This window comes from Balaenoptera musculus, chromosome 11 (assembly GCF_009873245.2).
Source record: "Balaenoptera musculus isolate JJ_BM4_2016_0621 chromosome 11, mBalMus1.pri.v3, whole genome shotgun sequence".
Lineage (NCBI taxonomy): Eukaryota > Metazoa > Chordata > Mammalia > Artiodactyla > Balaenopteridae > Balaenoptera > Balaenoptera musculus.
Window position 1 is genome coordinate 23,632,584 of NC_045795.1, and position 18,779 is coordinate 23,651,362.

The 18,779-nt window shown below is 51.5% G+C and overlaps 1 protein-coding gene across 3 annotated transcripts; it reads right to left on the reverse strand.

Annotated features, from left to right (window-relative positions):
• Positions 1 to 2,624: 2,624 nt before the first annotated feature.
• ABHD16A (abhydrolase domain containing 16A, phospholipase) lies at positions 2,625 to 16,867 on the reverse strand. Of its 3 annotated transcripts, XM_036870347.1 has the most exons (20): positions 16,685 to 16,867; positions 15,649 to 15,705; positions 14,808 to 14,874; positions 14,473 to 14,559; positions 11,384 to 11,469; positions 9,691 to 9,764; positions 9,388 to 9,510; positions 7,519 to 7,633; positions 7,310 to 7,411; positions 6,304 to 6,367; positions 5,829 to 5,878; positions 5,245 to 5,368; positions 4,668 to 4,772; positions 4,370 to 4,433; positions 3,884 to 3,940; positions 3,675 to 3,737; positions 3,457 to 3,533; positions 3,274 to 3,372; positions 3,129 to 3,175; positions 2,625 to 2,953 (listed from the first exon to the last, which is right to left on the reverse strand). In XM_036870347.1, the coding sequence occupies exons 1-20, from the start codon at positions 16,814 to 16,816 to the stop codon at positions 2,870 to 2,872; spliced, it is 1,677 nt and encodes a 558-aa protein (XP_036726242.1). In that variant the 5' UTR covers positions 16,817 to 16,867; the 3' UTR covers positions 2,625 to 2,869. The 3 variants fall into 3 exon arrangements, with proteins under 3 accessions (XP_036726242.1, XP_036726243.1, XP_036726244.1); XM_036870348.1 differs by lacking the exon at positions 15,649 to 15,705; XM_036870349.1 differs by lacking the exon at positions 4,668 to 4,772.
• Between the last annotated feature and the right edge of the window lie 1,912 nt (positions 16,868 to 18,779).

The following is an 18,779-nucleotide window of genomic DNA, read 5'->3' on the forward strand; positions in this document are numbered from 1 at the left end:
GAACAGGCGAGTGGTTATTTCGGAGCTGGGCTGGGCCTTCTTCAGAGAGGGAGTGGCCTTAGGGTCATTAATCCCGCCCTTGTTTCGTTTCGCTCCTCCCCCGTCCACGAGGCAGGGCGCGGCTTCTGCGCGCGCAGAGCCGCTAGAGTTCGTTGTCATGGTGACGGGCTCCTTGGAGGCTTTCCTGGGGTGAAGAGGCGGGGCTTTGCAATAGTCGTCATGGTGACAACAGCGGCTGGAGAAATCCACGCTGAGGGCCCCTCCCCCCGGACAAGGGATACCTGAGGGTAAGCAGCCAAATTGCCAAACAAAGCAGGTCGGGCCTTAGGACAGAACGCTGCAATTAGAGGAAAGAATCGGGGAGAACGAGGGGCGGAGCTATGGATGATTGGGCCGGGCGAAAGCGAGGTTCTGTTAGGGGAGTGGCCGCGACAGAGCGGTCTGGAGAGGAACTACAGAGGGGATCTTTAATCAGAATAGAAATGAATGAAAAAATGAATGACTGGGCTCTTGAGGGAGCTGGGAAGGCTTGGTGATTGGATGGATGGATGGATAGGGACCTGGCTATCCCCGACTCCTGGGCCCCCCACTCTCTGGAGCCTTTCACCCTCGGGGCCCTCATTCACTTGTGACAGTGCGGGAAACACATGCCCCTCCCGGGGACATGGAGCAAACCCTCAACCCAGACACTCAGTTCAGAGCCGACTCCAGCACCTCACACTGGGAGCAGCGCAGGGCGGAGCCTGGGCCAATGAGACATGGCAAGATAAAGGGTGGCCCAGCCCGGGGCCCACCTCTTCTTCCCAGGTTTCCTGTCCAGTTGCTAGCTCTCCTTTTCCCCAGCCTCCATCCCCTCTCCCAGTTTGCCTAGCAACTCTGGGATGCCTGGGTGTCCAGGCCTCACCTGGTGCCCACTACAGCAAGAGCCAGAGCCTCAGCGGATGTGGTATCTGCATCTCAGCTGGTCTTCTCCCGAGACTGCTAGAAACCTGATAAATAGGGTGAGGAGTGGATGGGGAGCTGGTCCCACCCTGGGGTGGGGGTGGTTCTGAAAACACAGCTGCTGTGAGCCTTATCAGATAGGGAGTAATCTGAGGGGGTAGACTGAGACTCCTTGGTGGCGTGGTCCAGAATTCAAATGTTGAGCCTCACTTCTCCCCACCCACTTCAGGTATCCAAGCACCCCTCATGGCATCCACTGTTCTCTATAGTATGTGCAGGGAGAAGGGGGAGGGAGATGTGGTTGTAGAGGCAGGTCAACAGAGTCCCTAATGGCCATGGCCAGGAAGAGGGAGTCCTTTGTGTCTAGGGTGTGAGATGTGGGGCACCCCGTGTTTGCATTTAAGGAGGTTCCCTTAGCTGAACAAAGACTTGGTTTCCAGGGGGCTAACTGTCCTGATGGCTCTGGAAGGCAAGGTTCAGAATCATGCAGCTGGCCCCACAGCTTCACGCTCCACACTTCCCACCCTGTTTGCTCCCTAGGGCAGGACAGAGGAGAGGGGTGCCAGTATCAGCTCTCCAGTATTTGCTAAAGGTGGAGCATTCTGGAGCTGTGGTCACCTCTTCTCTTCTAACCCCAAATAGGAGGCATCATGTCAACTGACAAGTCTCAGATCACTCCTTTCAGTGGAGACTCAGTATATCTCCCTTTAAGGAGCTGCTGAGCTGGTTAGGGCAGACAGCCTCTGCCCCAGGGATTGCAGGGGTGCTTTGTGCTTTGAGGTTGGAGGAGACACTGAAATTAACCAGAGGCTGTATCCAGGACCTCAGAATACTGTCCACCTTAAGTATCTTGTTCAAAATGGTTCACCCAGGGTGGTAAACCTAGGGGTATTTCATCTGGAAAAGAGGTTTCCAAGGGAAGAAGGTGGCCAGGTAACAAACTGATGGGTGGGAAAGGGACTCATTCTGTTCTGTGAGGTCCAAGGATTGGAAATAGAATGGAAGTTATTGGGAACCAATTTCCTCAGGTTCAAACTAAGAATATTCTAACAGCTGTCCAGAAAGGCAAAGTATGGCTCTGGGAAGACCTGAGTCCTTGGCACCTGCTCCTTGGTCCCTGGCAGGCCCTGTGTTGTTGAATTGCAAAGAGGGTGTGAGGAGAGAGACTTGACATGGTGAGGAGGGTGTGCAGGGTTTGCTGCATAAGACATGGGGAGCAGGCCATTCCTCACTCCCCACGGAAAGAGCAAGAGCTAAGCAAGGAAAACTGGAAGTACTGATGGTGAGACCATGCAGGCTGGACCTGGAAATCTGTAGAATTGCTGAGTAGGTGAAAATCAGGAGCTAGAAAGTACTTTGTAAACAACAAAGCCCATGAGTTGTGAGCAATAGGAGGCAACCTTGGTCTCCTGGGCTGGTTGTATGCAGGAAGGCCTAGGCAGGCACCAGGGAGGCTGCACAGTGGTGATAGTACTAGGCATGCCAGGGAAGGGTGAGGATTGGGGACCCATTGCACAAGGATAGCTCGTGCTATTGCCTGAGGCGACAGCAGAGATGGGGAGGGTTAAACTGGCTGTCTGGAGTTGGGGTTTCTCAAAGCCCAGCCCTTTGGAGCTTCGACTCTCCCCACTCCCAACCCTGGCTTCCTGGACACCTGGGAAGTCACAAAATTAGCCAGCCAGTAGAAAAAATACTTTTATTAATTATTAGGAATAATCCATTCATTTAATGCAGGGAGTGTGTTGGGGAAGGTTAGGTACTGCTGGATGGATGAGGGGAAACGTGCAAGAGGAACAGTGAGAAGGGGGATGGTTCCCCCACTTGCCACAAACTATAAACAGCAAAATAAACAGAGAATAACAAGTAATAGGGTCCTTCCTCGTGTCTCCTCCCATCCATTCTTCCAGAATGAGTCCCAGTGTGGTCCCTAGAGGTGCCAGGGCATCTGGAAGTTCTGGGTCGGGAGTGGGGTACAGTGTGTGGCTTCGAAATTGTGCAGATGCTTCTGAGCCTGAGGGGAGAGGGCGGGACAGGTTGGGTGCAGAACACAGACACCCTCCGAACCCACTACCCACTCTACAAAAGCTGCTACTTCCAGTGCTTACAGGGTACCCCTGTCCCCAAGCCCCACATGTGCCCCCTGGCCATTCAGGCACCCTCTTCCTGCTTCCCACCCCTTAGCTCACCAGAAACAAAGCCAGCTGCCGCCTTCCTTCTGGACTCATGTCCTCCCCTGCAGAGAGGAGGTGCTCAAACACGGGCCACGCATCTGGATATTCACCCCCTTCCTGGGCTCTTCCCAACCCCTTCTCCTGCCCCAGGACTCCTTACCCACGCTCCAGGGGAATTCAGGCCCATGTTCTGCCTGGTAGGAGTGGAGGACGGACAGGCACCAGTCCTCCTCCACCTCCCATCGGCTGTAAATCGAGGCTGGTCATGGAGAGAGAGGAGTGCCCATCAGCAACCTGGTTTTGCCAGGCCCCCAACCAAAGCCCTCACCAGATCCCCTTTCACCTTCCTCCAGCTGTGAGGAGGCCTCCAGCCACTGCCTCACCACTTGAAGACCCTCCTCTGCCATCACACGGGGATACCTATGGAGGGAGTGCCGGGACAAGAGGTCAGGACCCAGTTCTCTTCACTCCTCATCCCCGAACCTTCTCCCCCCTCGCCCCGCGCTGGTGTCAGTACACACACATATGTGCGTATGTGCGTACACACACCCTGGCTCTCACCGATGCTGCAGGAGCTTCAGCAGGAGGTCATTGCCTCGGTTAGACATGATGTCCTCAGGAACCCTGGGGGTGAGAAGAATGTACACTGGAGGGGCTGGAGGTTGGGGAGGAAGGTTCTGGATACCTGGTTTTCTGGTGGGCAGAGGGAGGAGGGGCAACTCCCTGGCTGTCTCTGGGATCCAGGAGGGCAGAAGTTCCCAGGCACTCACGTGGTAGTGATGATCTCATCCTTGGTTCTGCGGATCAGCAGCACAGGGCCCTGGTACCTTCAGAGGACAGCATAGTGGGCAGGGAGAGCTCAGAGGGGGAGATAGGTGACAACTGGCCACCCCACCCCTGCACTGGCTGCATTCTTACCCCTGCTACAGCAGGGCCCCCTGGGCTAGCCCTTCACCCAGGGGTGAGAGTCAGAATACTTAAGAATAGGCATTGCTCAAAGTCAGGCCTTGCTGGGAGGTCCCTGCTGTGCCAGGCATGAACCGACTGGTTGCCAGATCATGAGAAGGTCCAGGGTCCCAGGGAAGCTGGGAGGGGTTGGGCCTGCTGTGGTGGTGGCAGGGTCACTCAGGAAATGTGGGGCAGTGGCTTGTACTTGTACTTTGGTACTAATTTCAGCATTTGAACACCCAGCAGCATCTCTACGGGGGGTGAGGTGGGGGAAGGATGTTATACGCTAGACATTGGCCTGCCCTCACCTGCACAGTTGCTCTGCGTTGTTTAGATTGAGATGCTGCCTCACAGTCCTGGTCACCAGGCCCCCTAGAGTGAGAGAAATGTGAAAGGACAGCAGAGACAAAGCCCCTGCTCAACCCCAAGGTCCCCACTGTTCACGGAGATAGAAAACTGAGGTCCCCAGACAGGGGAGTCCTCCTGCTTCTCAACAATGGGGTGACCTACTCCCCACCCACAGAAAGGGGAACCATCTCCAGTTAGAACATCTCCCAGTTCCAGCCCACCTCTTTCCTGAAGGGCAAGCCTGGGAGCTGCACTCACTCCAGCTGTCTGGCATGACCTTCAAGGCCAAGGGCACCAGGTCATCAAAGGAGGCATCCAGGATCACGGCACTAATGTCTGGGTAGGACATGGCTGCCCACGTAGCTGGTACCAGGACAGGGAAAAAGGGTGAGGACCAAGGGCAGGCCCACCACCCCTACCCTTGTCCCACTGATCCTATAGGCTGACCCCATCCTGCATACTAAGTGAGCCCCAGGTCTCTCCTTAACCCCTCACTTCACTCAGCCAGGGCTCTGCCCGGAGAGGACGGAGAGAGAACAACGAAGTGCACTGAAGACAATATCGGAGGAGACATTTACTCCCTGATGTCCCCACCCCAGGACCCCGGTCTACTTCTTTTAATAATCGGGCACAAGGGTGGAAGGAAATGTGAAGTGTACACGAAAAGGAGAGCTTCTTCCAGACCCACTCAGAGATCCCACCTCCGTCCCACCTCTCCTCCTTGAAGCCTCCACCCCACTCCTGGGCCACCAGTGCATTTCCCCACCTCTCCTGGGGGGACACAGAGATGGCTTGAATGTGCCTACAGTAGGGGGGGTAGGAGGGAGGCTGGTACCAGTGAAACCGCCGATGGACCAGGCATAGATGATGATGTCCTGGGGCTGGAAGCCCAGGCGGTGGATGGCAAACTGGACCACCACATCCATGGCATTGGCCTCGTTCTGTGGGAACGGCACCCCCTGCAGGAAGAAGGGCAAAAGCAGGAATGGGTCAGCACAAAAGGCCACTTGCCCATCACCCCCCAACCTCCCAGCATGGACCCTTCCTGCAGCTACACTGCAACAGACAGCAAAGACGGAACTGCAGCTCTGAACAGACAATTCAGAGTGCTTCTCTAATGGAAGAATAAACGCCTGTCAGTGGCATTAAAAAAAAAAAAAAAAGAAAAAAAGAATAGGGCAGTGGGAGGGGCTGTTCCCTCTAGAAACCAGTCGTTTACAGCAAGATCCACCGCCTCCCCTCCTGCCAAGCCCCCAGTGTGAGAGGAGGAGGCTTGCAGCTCCCTGCCCTTGGCGCCCAGGTCACAGGTGAGTGGGAGGCCCTACAGAAACATATAGCCCCTTTCCCTAACGCCAGTGGCTGACCAGAGGGAGACAGACCATAACTCAGAAAAAGAAGGGATTTCAGAGAAGGTCTCACCGTGCTTCCAGCAAAGCCGGGATGATTCCAGCCCAGGACTGAATATCCAGCTGTAACACAGGGGGAAGAAGGGCTGGGACCTCATGGACCACGGCCTCCACCACTCTCTGCCCCCAGCTCTGGGGGAAGGAGCAGAAGGACACTGGAGTTCTAAACACCCAACTCAGAGGCAAAGAACTCCAAGCCTTCCCAGAATGGGAAGATGACAAAAAGGTTCTGAGGCAGCAGAAGGGAGAGAGATGTGATTGTTGGGTCCGGGGAACAGAACAAAGAGCATAATAAGGTTAGGGACGCAGCCCTAGGGGAAGGATGCAAGGCTAGCAAAGCAATGGGGAGGAGACTTTTCCCCAAAGGCAGGGGTCTCAAACCTCACCCAGAGAAAGTGGTTAGGCCCTGGGAGGTCATAGCCATGTGGGAAGGTGGGGACATTCCATTCCAAGGGGCAGAGATTAAGAGGGCTGAGCCATGGGCCTACCTTCCAGAGGTGTGGAGACGCAGCCCACTTCATAGAAGCCCGCGTTCCCCTCACAGCAGATCACCTATAGGGGAAGCAGGAAGGAGCCAAGTTGGGACCAAAAATCCCACTAGCGGCAGGGAGGGCACCCTGTGGGAGATTTGTAGGAAAGAGGAAAGGGCGCGTTTCCTGTTCTCTCCAAGGAGAGAGAAGTCCATAAAGTGAGAGGCAAAGTGGATGCAAATGCTTAGCAAACTGGGCCCTCAGAGGAAGAGGAATGATCCAACTTGAAATGCTCAACCCCCCAGCACAGTGTCCATTCTTCCTTGGAAGACTACCAGGTGGCCATCCCTCAGGAATGGGATTATGGATTTATTTTTCCTTTCTAGTTTTGGGGTCCATTTTTTCTGTGACTGTTTCTTTCGTGTGGTATGCCAATCACTTTCCCTCTCCCTCTCGGGCTCCAGAATTATGGTCAGATAAACGCTATTGGTGCCCCAAGCCAAAGCTCAGGGATGGTGGGGCTTGGGTAGACCCTCAGAGCATCTGGGCAGAGCTGGGACTAGAACCCAGCACCCAGCGCTGCTGGCTTAGTGCTCTTTCCAGGGCTGCTTCATGGGCACAGGAGATTTTAGAGCCAGGCTGCCTGGGCTCAAATCCCAGCTCTCCCACTCACTAACTGTGTGATCTGGAAAAGCTATTCTGTGCCTCTGTTTCATCATCTGTAAAATGGGCTAATATAAATGGTACCTATCTTACAGGGCTGTTGTGAGGCTCAAACATATGCCCTGCCTGTGGTAAGTGCTAAGTGGTAACTATTACGATGATGACTTTTTGGTCCTTGCGTGTCAACTCCTTCATCTATTTCCCTATCACAGGGATTTCCTACATCAAGAGGTCTTTAGGGTGGAGCTGGGAGATGGGATTATCCCCACTGTGCTTCCTTAGGGCTGCTGTAGAACTGAGATCTCTAGAACCTCCACTGCCCTCCCCACACTCTACCTTTGGGCTCCCTGTGCCCTCTCACCAGCTTCTGTCCCTGGGGCTCAGCTCTCCCTCGCCGGTCCACAAACATGGTGTCAATCTCATTGCCGTCGCAGGCCTGCAGCTTTGCCCGGCGCCCGTTACACTGAGTGGGGGAGATGCAATGGCCAAGTTGGAGGGACAGGAGGCCACATTCCTGGGTGGGGGAAGAAGGGCTGTGGGGGGGGTGGGTCATGGGCAGGGGAGCCTTACCTCTTCCACCAGCCGGGCCTGCCCCTGCAGCAGCACAGGCATGAGGGCCTTCTGGAGCAGGTACACAGAGCCCGGATACAGCATCCGGCGCCCCAGGGTGTGTGCCACCAGATAGCTGTGGGGAACACGGGGTTAATGAACCTCCAACACAGTGGAGCCCAGGGACCATCCCAACCCAAGCACTCAGAGACTCTGGGGCCTGCTTCACCTTTGACCTTCACAGCTTCGTTTGCCTCTTTCAGGACTTAACGAAACAATATATGCACCAATTTTTCAAACTTTTGTTTGTTTGTTTTTTGGCTGCGCCACGTGGCTTGCGGGATCTTAGTTCCCTGACCAGGGATTGAACCCATGCCCTCGGCAGTGGAAGTGTGCAGTCCTAACCACTGGACCGCCAGGGAAGTCCCTCCCTTTGCAAACTTTTTTTACTGCAACCTTTTTAAAATACTTTATATTGTGGCCTAGTACACATATATGCACATATTAAGATTGAAAGTTTTATGAGATAATACTTTCTGTATACTGATATGACAAGTAAAAGCAAGGTAATTAACAATTATGATTCTGTTAATGTATTTATTAAAGTCCCCAAATAAATAATACTGTTCATTGCGATATGCCCGGTATCTGCCATGTAGTAGGTGCCAAGAGCCTCGCACAGAGTACTCTGGGGCTTAATAAATATTTCTTGCACAAATATACTAATCTAGACACATAAGATGCGGTAGGGGGCTTCCCTGGTGGCGCAGGGGTTAAGAATCCACCTGTCAATGCAGGGGACACGGGTTCGAGCCCTGGTCTGGGAAGATCCCACATGCTGTGGAGCAACTAAGCCCATGCGCCGTAACTACTGAGCCTGTGCTCTAGGGCCCGTGCGCCACAACTACTGAAGCCCATGTGCCTAGAGCCCGTGCTCTGCAACAAGAGAAGCCACCACAATGAGCAGCCCGCGCACCACAACAAAGAGTAGCCCCCGCTCTCCGCAACTAGAGAAAGCCCACGCGCAGCAACGAAGACCCAACGCAGCCAAAAATCAATAAATCAATAAATAAATCGAAAAAAGAGATGTGATAGGTGCTATTCCTGAAAAAGATGGTTAACCACTTCCAGTTAATCCCGAAGTAGGATTTGTCCCCAGAACAACATTGTACAACCCTGTCCAGCATCCCCCCTCAAAACCTCAAACTTGGCTCGCCCCTCTGATCAATCAGCACACAGTCAACAACTGACCACTAAGTCCATCCACTTCCTTGGTGTCCTCCAACCTGCCTCCTAGCCCCCAGCAACAGAAAATTCCCACACTGGCCGCACCGCTGTGGTCACTGTTGTTGCTTCAGACATCATCAGTACCCACATCCACGATTTACTTAGGTTTTACCTCATGCTCTCAGGCACCCAGGCAAGGTGGAAGCCCTTCAGAATATGTTAAATCTCACCAACCCTATGAGGCAGGTTGTTCACGGACGCAGAAGTTGGAGCTGCCTCAAAGTGGAAAAACCAAGGAGCAGCGGGGCCAGGATAGGGCTGCAGCTGCCACCAGACCCTGCTGCGGCTAAGGCTGTGTGTCCCCTCCCCACCCATAACCTCACCCTTCCCTCTCAGCCTCACTGAAAGAGCTGTTGTGTCAGACAGAACTGTGTTAATATCCCAGCTCTTCAGGCACCACCTGTGAGATTATGGATCTCTCTGAACCTCTTTTTTTCACACACAGATGTGGATAAAAACTAAATACTTTGCTACAAATAATACAATGTACATGGCACTAAGCCCAATAAATGCCAGTCATCTTACAATGGAGCACCCTGTCCTGGAGCCTGCACCCTATGTTCCCTCCACCCCAGCTGGCCTCTCTTCCCTGCTGCTTCCCACCTGGTGATCTGACAAGGCAGCTTCTTGACTCGGTTGAGGAAGGTGTCTGCAGTCCCCCGGTGCAGGGGCTCTGGGCGGAGCAGGGCCACACCCCAGCGGGAAGGCCCCCCCCGGGACTCCTTCCTGAGGAATGGAAAGATGCAGGGGAGGATGGGGTCAGGAGCAGCAAGCTGGATGTCTGAGGTCCGTAGGCTGGTGGGGTGTAGGAATGAGGAGATGGCGCTGGATGGCAGGCACTGGACCCCGAGAAGGGGTGGAGGTGGGGGACAGAGCAGGGATGGAGCGAAAGAACTGGGGCCTCACCGGCTGCTGGGTTCTTCCCAGTGGAAGTCGACTGGCCAGCTCCTGAAGTCAAAGTTGTAGTTGGCGAGCTGCCTCTGTGGTGGGCAGAGAGAGATGGGGGAGGGGATGAAAAGGGGAGTTGTGGGGATGCCCACCTACCCACCCTCAACACTCCCACCATCCAGGGGACCGGCCCCCACCCATCATGGGGAGACAAGCAGAGGTCAACACCCTCCGGTTCGCAGATGGAAAGTTCTGCTGGGGCCAGAAAAGTCAGGCTAGAGAGTATGGCCTCTCAGGTATCAACTCTGGCCTGTTTGCCCTCATCCAGAAGAGGAACCTAACACTCTTCGCTTTTCTAAAATCTAAGACTGACTCACCCCCAGGAGGGGTGGCTGGAGGTGCTGGAGCTTCTGAGGGAGGAGGTGGGGAGCCTGTTGGCTGGTCACGCTCCCTTCCCCACCTGGGTCCTTTACATGATTCTATCTTGAAGGATCAAAATGTCTGGTGAGAGGGAAGGAGGGAAGTCACACCCACGGTAGCCCCTTTGCACCTGGGCCACCACTTGAATCAAGGCCTCTCTGACTGTTCCATCCTCATGGGCACCTCCCTTCCCTCGACTCCTGCAGCCATGGGCTACTGATGCCACCCAGACCATCTGTGCCTCCGGTTACCCCACCGAGTCAGTCCACATGCTTTTTGAGGGCAGTGGAGAGCTGTGTCTTCCACTCTGCTGATTTCTTCCCCCGCCCCCAGAGCTCCCAGCGCTTTGAGAATAGGTTTTTATTTTCTGTCACAGACAATTTTTTTTTTGACATTTACAAAAATAACTGGACTAAGAGAGAGCAATAGAAAAATTCTACAAAAATGTAAATGGCAAAACAAAACAAAATGAAGGGAAGCAAATTTTAGGCAAGCTCTGTTCGGACCTGGACCCAAACACAGGCTTAGTCACTTCCTTGCTCTGTGACTATGCTTGGGTCTTGTAACCTCTTTTTGCCTCTGTTTCCTCAGACATATAAATAAGGGTACTAATGCCACCTCATGCCATTGCTGTGAGGATTAGAAAGGGTGCATGCAAAATGCGTCAGACAGCGGCATGGTGGAATGTCTTTACACAGCTCCATAAGTGGTGGTGTGGAGCAACCAGCAATACGATGATGCTGGTCAGAGCTGTTTGATCCCAGAAACCCCTGTGTAACAGGAAAGAGCTTTATAAGGCCCCAAAGCCCCTTCTCAAAGATAATCACACTCTAGTACTGGCTGGGCTGGCACAACTCCAAGGACACTCTGCCCTAGCCTTTCTCCCTCCTGGCACCACACTGTGCTCTTGGGCACAAGGGTGGACATACCTGCCTGTCTTGTCCCATCCCTGAACAAAACTAGCACAGTGTTCAATGCACACAGCAAAAATAAACAAACATTTACAGAATGAGCTGTTGTGATAGAGAGGAAACCTCCTTCTAAGAAACACTGTGGAATGTTTCCACATCTAGGCAATTCTTGCAGATGGAGGGTGGAGGATTATTCTAGTGGAATATTCCACCAGAAGTGGTAGGGAGGAAAAATTCCTCAGGCGGACAGTTCCCTTGTGGAGGGGAGAAGGGATCCAGCAATGTGCAAGCAAACGCCCAGTGTGGCGGGTGGCAAAACACATCTCCCTGCTCAGGCAGAAGCTGGGCCGGTGCTCTGGGGAGGCAGTTGAGGGTCTCACCTTGTTTTCTGCGGACCGGTTCCTGTGTGTTGCCTCCAAGATGGTGATGAACTGCCGGTACTGGGGGTTGGTCCAGCGGCCGATGCCTGGTGGAGAGAGGATAGGAAACTGTGTTAGGAAAACTGGGAAGCAAGACAAGTAAGTTTCAGGAAGAGAATCCGAGATGGGCAAGAAGTGAGAGGAAAAGGAACAGAGGGCCCCGGATCTGGGGAAATAGGAGACCTGAACCGACGCCCCTCCTCCATATCCAGTGGCCGGCAAGGGCATTCTTCCCCTCCCTAACTTCTCCAGTTTGTTTCTTCCTAGACTATAGACCTTCCACCCTCCAGAATGTTCATTCTTCCCAGTCTTAAAACACTGTCACGTGCCCTCAGGCTTCACTCTTGCTAACACTGGGTTTCTCTGCTTTTCCCTCCTCCCTTCTCCAATGCTACCTTTCCATCTCTTTTCTGCATATTCTAACTCCTTGCATCTGGCTTCACAGCTCTTGCTCTTGCCCCATAATTACTTCCTCACTCACTGCATCCGAGTCCCCTTCCTGTCCTCATTCTCTCTCTCTCTCTTTTTTTTTTTTTTTAGTAAATTTATTTGTTTATTTTTTGCTGAGTTGGGTCTTCGTTGCTGCGTGCGGGCTTTCTCTAGCTGCGGCGAGCGGGGGCTACTCTTTGTTGAGGTATGCAGGCTTCTCATTGAGGTGGCTTCTCTTGTTGCGGAGCACGGGCTCTAGGCGGGCAGGCTTCAGTAGTTGTGGCACACAGGCTCAGTAGCTGTGGCACAGGGGCTTAGTTGCTCTGCGGCATGTGGGATCTTCCCGGACCAGGGATCGAACCTGTGTCCCCTGCCTTGGCAGGCGGATTCTTAACCACTGTGCCACCAGGGAAGTCCCCCCATTCTCTTTTAACTGTGCCGCCCAGCACTCTTCCCGTCCGTCAAGATTCCTTTCTCCTGTTTCCTGGGTCCATCTTTGCCTCCTTCCAATTCCTGGGCTGCTCCTCCCCTGCCTCCCTTCTCCTTCTCTCTCTGAATTGAAAGTCATTCTCAACACTGAGCTCTTTTCTCTCTTTGCTTGGCCCCTCAGCGATCGCATCTGCTCTCCCTTCACTGCTGAGGAATCTCAAGCCCTGACTTCTCTGCTACCACTAACCCGACAGGTGTCATGCGCCAGGCACTGTTCCGACATGGGAGAGACAGCAGGAGACGAGACACACAGGTCCCGGCCCTCAAAGAGCTGGCATTTTGGTTGGGGATGGGGTGGGGCCGGAGAAAGACAATAAATGAGTAAACAAGAAAATTTCAGAGGGATAAGGGCTATAAAGAAAATAAAACCAGAATGAACTAGAATGCTATGTATCATCAAGGGTAGAGCCCCCAAACAATACTGAGAATGAAACAAGCTGCACAGTGATTTGGATGTCATTTGGGCTAAAAATGTAAAATGCACCCCCCAAAATGCTATATTTTGTCTATACTTATCATATTGCACAGATTCTAAGATTCATATTTTTTTTCACATTTGAAAATTCTGAAATCGGTACGCATTTACAACTCATAGCAGCTTAGATGTGATGGAATGAGGTCTATATTTTGTAAAAGTATAAAAATATGGACTAGGGGAAAAAAACACACCAGACGACAATGGTTACTTCTGGGGAAAGAGAAACATGGGGCTGAGGAAGATTCCAATGGGAACGCCAACTCTGTAATGCTTTAGTATTTTACTGACAAAAGGTATTTGAAGCAGTAGCACAAAACATAAGCATTTTAGTTCTTTCTGATATTTTGTTTTACGGACTTTTCTGTACTTAATTTCTCCCCCAAATTAAAAATAAATAAAATTTAAAATTAAGACAAAACTGAGGAGTGGGAGCGACTTGCAGATAGGGTGGTCAGGGAGGGCCTCTCTGAGCAGGGAGCCCAGCCCCATGGTGGTCAGGAGGCAGAACGGGCAGAAGGTCCTCACCCCGAACTGGACCCAACGGCAGCCGTCCAGCTCCTGACCCCACCACTCCCTTCTTAGGCATCCCCCTCACCTGGTTTTCTTCAAGTGCCCCCGCCAGAGGGCACTGATTTGGTTTGTCTCTTCATTTTTTAAATTGTGAGATAATAACATATGTACATAAAACATACATTCAGTTTAAAGAATACAAACATTCATGTGCCGATCACCCAGGTCAAGAAAGAGAACAAAGCCACCTCCCACCAGGAGTCCTCCCCAGCCTGTTCCCTCCCCCTCCCAGGTTATCTCTCTCCTGACTTTCAAGATAACCAAGACTGTTTTTCTTTAGTGTTTTGCCACTTATATATGCATCCCTTTTGAACTTTATGTAAATGGAAACATACTGCATAAATTATTTGGTGTTCAGCTTCTTTCATTCAACATTATATCTGTGGGGGACTTCCCTGGTGGCGCACTGGTTAAGAATCCGCCTGCCAATGCAGGGGACACAGGTTCAAGCCCTGGTCCGGGAAGATCCCACATGCCGTGGAGCAACTAAGCCCATGCACCGCAGCTACTGAGCCTGCATGCCGCTGCAACTACTGAAGCCCGCTCGCCTAGAGCCCGTGCTCCGCAACAAGAGAAGCCACCGCAATGAAAAGCCTGCGCACCGCAATGAAGAGTAGCCCCCGCTCTCTGCAACTAGAGAAAGCCCGCGCGCAGCAACAAAGACCCAACGCAGCCCAAAAAACCCCAAAAACGTTATATCTGTGAGATTCATCTGTGTAGCTGAGTGTAACTCTGGCTTGTTCATCTGCCTTGCTCTCTGGTGTTCTGTTGTAGGACTATAACCTCTAACGTATTTATCCATCCTGCTATTAGGGGCCATGGAGTCCACTTAAGGATTAATACAAACATACACATGGATATATGTGGAACTGTTGTAGGGTATATGCATCTTTTTTAGATAATAGCAAACCTTTCTGCTAATTATCTGTTCATATTTACAACTCAACCCCTTTAAGGAAAAGATCATGTCTCGGCCATTAATTACTTCCCTTCAGGGCCCAGCACCAAACTGTATTTGCAAAGGTACTTAATGAATATTTACTCAGTGATGGATAGATCCAAACCAGTCTCCCTCTCCACCTACCTCGGAGGCAGGCCACTCCTGCCAGCAGTAGAAGCAGTGTCCCAGCATAGTGAGAAAATGGCACCACTTTGGACAAACTCAAGTAACCTGGTGGGGGAGAGGGATTATATGAGAAGCTTTCCCCACTGCCCCTCAGCTCGTCTTTGCAGTTCAGCCCCAACACCCCCCCCACACCCTCTTTTGGGGACAGCCACACCCTCAGAGGAAGAAGATGCCTGATGGAAGAGGGAAGCCAAGCCATCCTCATCACAGGTCCCCTTTCCTCATCAGGGGACTGGCTCAGCTGCCAATGACCTGCCCGTTTCCTGTCCCACCACCTTTGAAACCACACTGACCTTTCCTGTATAAGTAGAAGAAGGCGAAGGGAGAGGAGTAGTAAGAGATGGACCAGAAGACTGAAGCCTGTAGCAGAGAGACAGGGACAAGCAATCAATACACACACACACACACAGACACACAGACACACACACACACACACACACACGGGTCTGCCATTTCCAGGCCTTGGCTCTGAGCAAAGTGGATAACCTGAGGGATATCGTATCAAGTACCTATTCTGTGCATGACACCATGCACACAGTAGGTGCTCAATTATTTGTTGAAGGCAGTGTGTTAGAGAATAACGGAGGCTTGGAAAACTAGGTACAGCTTCTAGTTTCTTCCTCTAATCATCTCTGGACATAATTTCATCACATTTAAAGGCCAGTCTCTCTTTCTACTCAAGTTAATTGAGCCTTTTCAATCAGCCCTGCTCAGGACAGCCCCTGGCCTGGTCCCCAAGAGATGCACAAATGTCACCATGGGAACCTTGCCAGAGAGAACAGCTGTCTCTGCAGCCAAAGAGGCTACTTGCCAGGGAGGACAGGTCACTCAGGACTGCAGGACTCCGCACCTGCGGATGGTCCCAAGAGTAAACGCGGCTTCCTCATGGCTCAGGCTGCCCCAGAGAAAGCAGTGCACATGCCAAAGGAGAGTACCAAGTATGTGCGCTTGAGAGCTATCTGTGTGTGTGTGTGTGTGTGTGTGTGTGTGTGTGTGTGTTGATGTCTGCTGCAGAGCCCAGAGCATCCCCCACCCCCAGGGGCACTGCCTTCTCCTAGTCTGGAGAGGAGAAAGTTCAGGAGGGCAGCTGGGTCTGAAAAGATGCAGCAGTCCCAGGTGCCAGGGCAGACATACCAGTGCCAGGATGCTGTCGGCATGTTTCTCGAGGGCACGGGGCTGATAGTACGTATCCTGCCAAAACAGATGGCCGAATTAAGGACGCTGCTCATTGACAAGTCCTCCACCTTCCCTTTTAGAAGCCCTGATGTGTGACCTCTGGTTCTAGCCCCCAGAGTCATCTCTCCTAGGACATCTCTGGCTCTGTAGGAAGCCCCTTTTCCCCACCCTGACTCAGAAGCTGATTTCCTACTCCAGACCCTAAGAACAAACACAGGGCACTGGACTTGGAAGCAAAAGTGAAAGCAGCATTGGACGACTTTTGCTCTTTTTCACAACCCAGTTTCAAATGGGTTGTGTGCGTATGGGGACAGGGGTAGAGAAGGAAAGACATCACGACAACTTTAAGAGGGAAAGAAGAGCATCGGAAATAAGAGTAGGCTGATTAAGGAAGAGAATGTGGCTGGCGGTGGGCAGTTTGTAGAGGACAATGAACATAATCTGAGACTACCGAAAAAAAGGAAGAGAACATTTAGGGACACAGCCTACCACCACCCAGGTTTTCATAAACGCAATGATCCTGGGGTCTCCAAGGTAGGCTGCGGGTGGGGTGGGGGAGAGCGGACATATGACATGTTGAAGAAGTCATTTTGAAATTCAAGGCCAGGGAAGATAAACGGAACCGGGTGAGGCACTGAGTAAGAGGAAATCGAGAGTTTGATGGCAAAATCATCCAGCTCCTGAATCCGCGCAGGGTCTCTTCCAGGACTTAAGAGTCAATTGGGACCGGCATGAAGCACGACGGGCAGGGTTGAGGGGTCGCGAGAGGAAAAAAGCAAGGAGTGGCAGTCGGAATGAGAAAGCACTGGACAACAGCGATACAGCAGGCGGCCAGTCCACAGGCGTGACTTTCACCCAGGAAGCACAAAGAGCGCAGACTTTGCGGAAAACTAGCTTGACAAGCAGGCTCCAATAATGGGCGCTTCTGGGGAGCAAAGGCCGCAAAGGGGTTTGGGCCATACTATGTTTTTAACCAGGGGAGAACTCGACTCACCCAGGAGCTGGAAGGGGGGTTAGTGACTGAAGTTGGAGTCCCAGGGACGCTGGACGGGGCCCTTTCAGAGTCCCTTTCCCGGTAGATCTTGTAGAGCCGGGGGCCTAGGACGCAGCTCAGCAGCTTCGCCATGGCCCCGGCCCGGGGCGCTGCTCTTTCAGCAGCAGGTCCCCCTGCTGGCCCCGCCCTCCCCCGGCCCCTAAGGTGTTGCGTGCCCTTGACGTCAGCACGTACCGGCTCCGCCTCGCGCGCAGTTGAGATATTTTCAGCGCCCTTTCAGCACGGATTCTTGCAGTTGGAGCTACGGGAACAGCAATGGTCAGAAATTAGTTGGAGGCGTTTGGACCGCGGAGAGTTAGAATATTATCAGACATAGTTAAGTCACTTCTTTCTACCCCTTAATATTGGCAGACTCTCGAGCGACAGTGTGAAAGAGGGGTTAAGATAAGGAGCGTTTGACAAGAGCAACAAAAAAGGTATCTAGGAATACGTCTAATGAAAGAAATGCAAGATTTTACGAAGGAAATTACAAAAATTACTGAAAGAGGTAAACAAAGGCTTGAGTAAATGGAGAGCTACGCCATGGTCATGGATAGGAAGACTCAATATTGTTAAGATGTGTGAAATACTGGTTTAAAAAAAAAAAGGATGAATTATCGCACTTAAGCGTGAACAATTTTCAAAACCATAATGTTGAGTGGAGAAAAGAAAGCCACAGAAGATTACATACAACATGACACCATAGTACAAAATTCAAAAACACTTAAAATTTAATGATCAAGTATGTGAAAGATAAAGAGCAAATTTATAATACACAGCATAGAGGATCTTTGGCTGAAAGGGTAATATTCTGTTTCTCGATAGATATAGAGGTTTGTTTTATTTTTCTTAGTACCTTACACCTACATAATATATAAACCCTTTAGCTTTTCATTGCAGTAAACACATATAGAGAAAAATGCACCAATTGAATATGTCCATGTAGTCATCACCAGATCAGGAATCTGATTACATCATTACATCATTACCGCATCTAGAAGACCCTCTCCAGATCACTACCAGTTGCTACCACCCCACCAAGTGTAACCATTACTTTTTCTTTCTGTTTAGATCTGAATTTATTTTTAAATTTATTTTATTCATATATACTTGATTTACAATGTTGTGTTAATTTCTGCTTTAAGCAAAGTGATACATTCTTTTTCATATTCTTTTCCATTATGGTTTATCACAGGATATTGAATGTAGTTCCCTGTGCTACACAGTAGGACCTTGTTGTTTATCCATTCTATATATAATAGTTTGCACCTGCTAATCCCAAACTCCCAATCCATCCCTCTCCCACCCCACCCCACCCCACCCCACCCCCCAACCACAAGTCTGTTCTCTATGTCTGTCAGCAGGTTTCGTATATAAATTCATTTGTGTCCTATAAGTGATATCATATGGTATTTGTCTTTTTCTTTATTTTTGGCTGCGTTGGGTCTTCGTTGCTACACGGGGGCTTTCTCTAGTTGCGGTGAGCGGGGGCTACCCTCGTTGTGGTGCGCGGGCTTCTCGTTGCGGTGGCTTCTCTTGTTGTGGAGCACGGGATCTAGGTGCATGGGCTTCAGTAGTTGTGGCTCACAGGCTCTAGAGCACAGGCTCAATAGTTGTGGCACACGGGCTTAGTTGTTCTGTGGCATGTGGGATCATCCCCGACCAGGGCTCGAACCCATGTCCCCTGCACTGGCAGGCAGATTCTTAACCACTGCGCCACCAGGGAAGACCTCTTTTTTGTTTGTTTGTTTGTTTTGGCTGCGCTGGGTCTTCATTGCGGCATGCGGGATCTTTAGTTGCAGCATGAGGACTCTTAGTTGCGGCATGCAGACTCTTAGTTGAAGCATGCAAACTCTTAGTTGTGGCATGCATGTGGGATCTAGTTTCCCGACCAGGGATCAAACCCAGACCCCCTGCACCGGGAGTGCAGAGTTTTAACCACTGGACCACCAGGGAAGTCCCTATTTTTCTCTTTCTGACTTACTTCACTTAATATGATAACCTCTAGATCCATCCATGGGTAACCACTCTTTTAATCTCTAACCTCATAGATTAC